At 38.6% G+C, this 7,144-nt stretch overlaps 1 protein-coding gene across 2 annotated transcripts; it reads right to left on the reverse strand.

The window, feature by feature from the left end:
• Positions 1-2,431: 2,431 nt before the first annotated feature.
• Positions 2,432-7,105, reverse strand: LOC142742357 (inhibin beta B chain-like). 2 transcript variants are annotated; one of them, XM_075851994.1, is made up of 3 exons: positions 6,929-7,105; positions 6,191-6,839; positions 2,432-4,259 (listed from the first exon to the last, which is right to left on the reverse strand). In XM_075851994.1, the coding sequence occupies exons 2-3, from the start codon at positions 6,546-6,548 to the stop codon at positions 3,514-3,516; spliced, it is 1,104 nt and encodes a 367-aa protein (XP_075708109.1). In that variant the 5' UTR covers positions 6,549-6,839; positions 6,929-7,105; the 3' UTR covers positions 2,432-3,513. The 2 variants fall into 2 exon arrangements, with proteins under 2 accessions (XP_075708109.1, XP_075708108.1); XM_075851993.1 differs by having other exon boundaries at positions 6,191-7,105.
• Positions 7,106-7,144: the final 39 nt, after the last annotated feature.

Below are 7,144 nucleotides of genomic sequence, written 5' to 3' on the forward strand. Positions count from 1 at the left end.
GCCTGTAGTTTTAAAAGAACTTTACAAAAATACTAGTTTTTTTAAGGGAATGTGCACGCACAAAATAAAAAACATCTCAAAATATGGAGCTGTTTTCAAGGGAAAACAGCTCCCGATTTTCAGCCGTTTTTTATTCAAAGTTGCATTTTTCTCTGCGTTTTTAACAGCCGTTTTTGGAGCTGTTTTTCTATAGAGTCTTATAAAAACGGTACTTTGCTGTACTATTTATAATCCTGGCCAGGTGGTGTGTTTTTTAAAATATACTTGTATAGAATTATTTATGTTTGATTGTTTTGTGGGAAAAAGTATTATTTCCTTTTTTCTGGACAGTGACGTCAGAAGTTTCCACAGCGCCACAGTCCCCAGGCAGAGCGCTAGCTAGTGCTCTGCCTGAGGACTCCAGCACTGCTCCTGAGGTCACTGTCCATATATACACAGTGACTACAGGAGTTTTCCCAGGACCAGTCCCCGGGCAACATGTCCCTCTGTGTGCCATACAGTGTGAAATGTTTGGGCCTTTTGTCAGAGGTGTCCGTCGGGAGTCTTCCCGACATTTACCACCGACAGAAGGCCTAAACGTGATGTGAATGAGGCCTTACTGAGAATCCCTTAAACATAAAAGTTCATTGAAAAACATTCCCTGTATGTTTTATTACTTTACATCACAGTAATAAACCCCCCATTAGCCATTGACTCCTTGTTGTATTGGTTATATTTTGTTAACTGGTCATTACCATGTTGTACAAAACAGCATTTCCATTTCATTTTAAATAACCAACGAAAGAGAATGAGACTCACAATGTAAAAGTTTGTGTATGAATCTTAAGAAAGTGATATACGTAGTCAAATTCAAAGCAGTAAATGAGAGAGGAGCATGTATTTGGGACAGAGGCGCAACCTGAAGCTCCAGGGCCATAATGGAAAAATCTGTACAGGGTCCCCACCTATTACGTGCCATTTATAATGCTGGCATCTTGTTATGTGTCAGAGGGGCTTTTGAGCCCCCTCAGGCTCCATGGCCTGGTGCGACTGCTACCTCTGCACCCCTATAGCAAAGCTCCTGCTTTGGGATTTGAAAACCTTTTCATCATTCAGAAATGATTGTTTATGTGTTTCTATTCTTCAGGCAGGATGGCAATACAGAATTGTACACGGCCTCTATCTGGCTTTTCGGCGTCATGGTTGCTGTCTGACCAGTTGCTAAATGCCTAGCTTTGCTTTTATTCACCTGGGGCATATATTCAGTTTCTTTAAACCTAAATAACTATATAAGTTGTTAAAGATAATATTGGAAAATTAAAGAAAGTGGAGGAATTAGGTCTTGTTAGTGTGGTGGGGCTGCTAAACTAGGACAGGTAACATCTGAGATTATGTTTTCAGAGTGCATGCTGCTGCTGATCTGAATTATCTTAAAGTCCCAATAGCTTGTTGCCTCCCCCCCCCCCCAACTAAGCCCTGGAGATTTATGGTATCTGAGATCCCCATTAGATACTTACCTAGCACTCCTCCTGATTCCCATTTTCTCATGTATTCATGTGGTTTTGAATGTAAACTACGGCCATTTAACATCCTATTAATAATGGTTTCTGTATTGATTTAAAGTTGTATGCAGGGCCAAATTCACCTATAGGCACTGTGGGTCTGTGTCTATAGGTGGGCCAGTAGGAAGGGCGACTACTGAGGGAACATTTAAATATAAATACACTGAACATTATGAAATCAGACATTTATTATGTGGAGTTATACTTTAATTAGGCTCCGACAGTTCTTACGGAATAGGAGGATGACACCCAGGGACAGACAAGGGGAATGTGGCGGGTGTGCCAGTTGTTATAAGAAGCATGCCAATATTGTTCTTCTTTATTTATGTAAAATCACACAAACGTTTAAAAGTCGTACTGTGTGGCCTCCTTCATAGGCGGGGCTTAAGGCGCCAGATCATTTTTGCCTACAGGCTCCTGAGATACTGTATAAATTCGGTACTTGTTAAATGGTTTTATATAAAAATAAAAGGTACAGATGTAGCCGTCTTTACCTTGACTTTTAACACATTAAATAAACAATGGCTAGATCTCTTATCTTGACTTTTTCAATGACAATTCAATGGCTTTTGTTGTGTGATATTACGCGGCAGCAAGTTATCAGAATCAAGTTAAAGATGGCTACGTCTGTACGCCGCAAACAAAAATGTTCTCATGTGGACTGCCCTAATAAATATTCAATTGAGCATTACAAAAACATTTTCGTTTGCGGAGTACCTTCATTTGCACCAAATTATCAGAGCACCATGTATCACTTAATGCTGTATGTTTTTAGAGCCATTTTTCCTGAGTTTAAGAGAAAACATTTGTCTCCTCTTTGGTACCTGAATTTCTACAGGTAATTGCCCTTAATGTCATTAATAAAGCTTCAATTCGATAAGGAACACATCTTTTTTGTTTTATGTTTGTTTATTAAACAGTGCAAAGTAATAAAAATAATAATAATATACAAATAAAATATAAAATACAATACAAGTTAGTCGTGCTATATAATCTAAGGCTTCGTTCACATCTGCGCCAGGGTCCCGTTCTGACGTTCCATCTGAGTTTTCCGTCGGAATGGGACCCTGACTGACACAAACGGAAACCATTGATTTCAATTGTGACGGATCCGTTGTGCAAGAGTTCCGTCGTTTTGACGGAATCAATAGCATAGTCGACTACGCGTTGGTGTGTCAGGGCTCCGTTCCGACGGACAGCTCCGACGGTACGTCGGAACGGAGCCCTGACGCAGATGTGAACGTAGCCTAAAAGATGCAAGAAAAAACACAGATGAGCACTTGATAATGACATTCAGTTTTCATAAAGTGACACATACAACAGTTCTGTGTAATAGGGGCATTGCATAAAATGTCCATGAAGGCTGCATTTCCTCTTTACAGATTTTTAGTTTGGCACTAAATGTAACAAGATTGCAGGTAAAACTGGATAGAGTCTTATAGTTCTGTCTTCATTTAGAATGTTGGGTGCATAATCTTTGGTAGTGTTCATTACATTGATCATATTGTTATTAAAAGGATACCATGCATGTGCTTTACCTCACATCAAAGGCTTGGGAACCTGTGATGTGTGATGCGTTATACACAGTCTGAGCCTCAAGTATCCAAACTACTCAGAGAAAAAGTGCTTCTCTTAGTGAACAATCATGTTTCCAGTCCAGTTTAGAAAATAAAAGCTGATCCCTGCCGAATTCTTGCTATTGGCAACAAGGCTTTTTTACCTGAGACAGTTTTTATACATGCCTCCCATTGTGGTGGATTTGTACAGTCATATATAATGCATTTGTAATCAATATTACAAAAAGAGTTGCAAAATTATCCAGTTGTCAAGTATTATAAAGCCATAGGCTAATCTTCAAGACTCCATGTGTATCTCGGAAGCTAGTTCACGTCTATTGTCTTTTTTCTGCAAGCATAGGATGCGTAAGAGACAAGCCAGCTTCTCTCTGTTTTATTCCTTTGTGGACGTGCCTTTAGCTACATCCGCATGCTTCCACGATCATATCAGGAATGTCAGTCTTAACAATATTGTTATTTCTATCAAAATAAAGCATGGACAGAGGCCGCCTTTTTGTTGGAACACAACAGGAACTTACCGCTGTCTGGATATTGTTGGCTTTAATGAGATTGAAGACTGTGGTATGGAATGAGGCGGCCATGCCAGGTGCACCAGCCACATGCATTGGACAGAGGCCCATGCAATAATTTATTTGGTATCCCTCAGGTTTTATAATCCAGTCATTCCACCCAATGTCCTTAAATTCTACATAATAGTCTTTCCTACAGCAAAGGTTAGAATTCTGGTCACATTTAAGGCTTCTTTTTGAGGCATGGTGGCTTCGGTCTCGTACCTTTGCTTGTGCTACGAGAAAAGGTTGGTAGGAATCATTGGTATTGACAATGAAGGGCATGTTCTCGCATCCCTCACAATCAAGTTCTAGTTTTAAACTTTTATTTCCTTCATCAAAGAACGTTTGCAGCATTTGTTTCAAAGGAAATGTTTGCCAACCTGTCCATCTTGGCTCTAGATGTTTTTCATTTATTAAAATGCGTGTTCTTTCGGACTCTTGTACCAGGGATAATTTAATAGTCTGATTGGCCCGGTGAGTTCTGTTGGACTTGATGTACACCCAGAGATGGGCTTGGAGAACATTTACATTTTGTTCATTATCTCTGGTAAACTGGAAAGACAGAGTTGTTCTAGACTTGTTATTTTTTTCTGTAGAATAAAGAAATAAGTTACATTAATCCACTTTTTATACTGGATCATAACTTTACAAACTGGTTGCAATCACTTAATTTTAGCTGATTTGTGTCCTTTAGTGTTTTTGAAGAATGTCAAGCTTGTTGTAATGTACATGGGAAGTCTTGACATAAAACTTGACACTAATTATTTAAGAAGTTCTTGAAATAAATTTAATTTTAGAAAAGTGTGATTTTAGTTAAGCCCAAATCTACTTCAATACTTTAAGACCTCAGTAATTTGAGTTTGGTTAATAGGGATATATTACCTGACAACCCCAATTTAAAAAACTATTGTAGCCTTAGCAACCATTCAAATTACTTAGGTGTTCAGATTATAGCTAGATTGGCACTGAACTTATTTCAGACGAGACAACAGGCAGCTTTGCTGCAGTGAAGCCATACCATCTCTCATCTTACCCTCTTATCAATCAGCTGGTGAGTTTTATAAAAAAAAAAACATTAAAATGCAGAACGTATTTAATGAAAAAGTTTCTCCTATTTTATTTAAAATCCAAAGTCATAGATACAGGCGTCTAATAATGTATGTTTTATTTACATACACTTCCACAGTTTCCTAATACTTTTTATAAAGATCAATGTAGAGAGTTAAGGTTTCAGGAGATGAATAGTGGTGCACTGGCAAGGCTCCCGTTTTCTGACAACTTCCTGCCACCTCCGGTGTGATACTCAGCTTCCTTCATAGCTTAAATAAATTTTATTTGTAGTTCAACTTTTAATTGTTCTACAGATCATTGTTTGAGGTTTCCTGGTCCTCAAATACTATATAGTGGAAACCAAATATACCCAAGGAGGGATTTAACTCAAATAGTAACGACGCAGTGTGTAACATCAGAGTATAAGTGGGTTATATCAATCCATATTTTTAACACTATGAGAAATCCATGGAAATAACCAAGTGAAATTTGGTGCGTTGATCAAATACACAACTGGGAGAACACTACAAAGTGGAAGAATGACCAAAAGAGTGAGTACAATGGGCATGTTTATGCATATTAACAAGATACAAACACAAATGTGTATCGGAGTCCAGAAGGGACAACCAAACCGCATGGGAAATGTATCAGGTAGTTGCTAAATATAAGATGGTAGTCAAAATATAAAGTGCTAGAAAGTGCAGGTAATGGAGCCTATAGCCACATGCCACTATATGTTCTCCCAAATACTATATAGTGCAGAGACTACTATGTCCATTAGATGTCACTGCTGTTTCTTTGGTCGTGTATAAGATTAGAAGAGTCATATTGTTTTACCATATTAAGAAAAAAAGTTGCAATTTATTTACATTTTGAGGGGAACAGTTCGCATTTCACGTCCCTCTAGCTGTACTGGAATGGACAGCCCAGCATAACCTTAGCTTCTGTCTCATAGAGCAGTTTGCGTTTTAATGTTTCTTCATCTCATAAAGTAGTTTGACACTTTTACAGTTCTACGTAAAACTAGTCAAAGACTCTTTTGGACTGATAATTGGCTTCGCTAAAAACTAAAGCCTTTTGAGTAGTGTTGCTAGAATAACACTAAGTAAATATATCTCCTACCTAGTGCGGCCTGACCTGTGCTGTACAGTGTTGTGTCTGGATATTTGGTATGTCACAGTCTGCTGTTCTGTTTGCTACCTCCTCGAGCAGCTCAGGTTGACAGGTCATCGTTATGCCATAAATTATTACAGGTGTAATATTTTATTGAGTGTCTTTAATATATACAGTAACTCTTTATATTATGTATATTTACTTGTCAATTGATTAGCTCTTATATGCAATTCATCCTGGGATATTGATTATACTGTATATTATTGTATTATATATTCTCTATTTATATTATCTCATAGCTTACATTAAAATATAATGAGATCATAAATCAAAAAGTTAAAAAGTATAAGATTCTTACCTGAGTCAGCAAAGCTGATGATCTCGTAGCTTTGTTGTTCTGTCTCATAATTCTCACTATTGCTGTCCCAGCTTGGAGACCCAAAAAGACCCTCCATTCTTGGCTTGGTTAAATGCAGTCTGCGCAGAGCATTGACCACTGCTGCTCTAGGAATGGGGTGTGTGATGTTTGGTCTTTCCCGAAGATGTAATTTTTGTAGTATCTGTTGCTTGGCCATCTCCATCATAGCATCTTTGTCTTGGACTCCACAGGATGGGCATTCAGTCTTTTTACCCCCAGTCTGGGTAGAGGCTGCCCAAGCACCTAACAGGGTAAGCAGATAAAAACAGATACCTTCTTTGTGGGTTCTGGAAGCCATCACAGATAATCGCTTGAAAAGTAGAAAAAAGAAAGTCGGAAGTTGTTTTTAGTATGTCTCAAGTTTACCAACACTTTCTTCAGCTCTTCCGTAGTTGTGGGTCCAGCAGAGTGAGCATCCTGCTTTTATCAGAGATCTGGTCCAGCATTAGCTGTCATGTGGCTATTGAGTCTGGGATTAACTCCAAGACACCTCCTGTCAGATCATAGGTCAAAGATGCAGAATCACTGCTCCAGGTGGATCCGACAGGTTGATCTTGAGGATAGGCACCTGTCCTGACCTGACTTTTCTCTTAAAATGCAGTCAATGAGATAAAAATATAGGCTATAAAATGAAAGACTCTTCTGTATTACGAGTTCTTTAAGTTAGATACTACTTACAAATGTAGAGATTTGCAGCTCAGATATAGTAAAAGGCCGAAGACTCACAGATAGAATCCTTTCAATTGTAGGAGAACAGGTAATGTTCAACACTTTTGAATGGCACTAAGCCTCTCGCTCCTGTTACACTGCCCTATATACTGCAGCTGGTAATTACACTCTCCACCTCCTCCTCCTCTTGGTGCTTGAAGCTCCCATAAAGCCAGGGTGTTAAAT

This window comes from Rhinoderma darwinii, chromosome 2 (assembly GCF_050947455.1).
Source record: "Rhinoderma darwinii isolate aRhiDar2 chromosome 2, aRhiDar2.hap1, whole genome shotgun sequence".
Taxonomy (NCBI): Eukaryota; Metazoa; Chordata; class Amphibia; order Anura; family Rhinodermatidae; genus Rhinoderma; species Rhinoderma darwinii.

What these genes read in the sequence shown, in the direction of transcription:
- LOC142742357 (XM_075851994.1), bottom strand. Translation starts at nt 6,548, where the DNA reads ATGGCTTCCAGAACCCACAAAGAAGGTATCTGTTTTTATCTGCTTACC. An exon ending in CATCAGCTTTGCTGACTCAG is followed by an intron (nt 4,260 to 6,190) that starts GTAAGAATCTTA and finishes TTTATTCTACAG; the next exon opens with AAAAAAATAACAAGTCTAGA.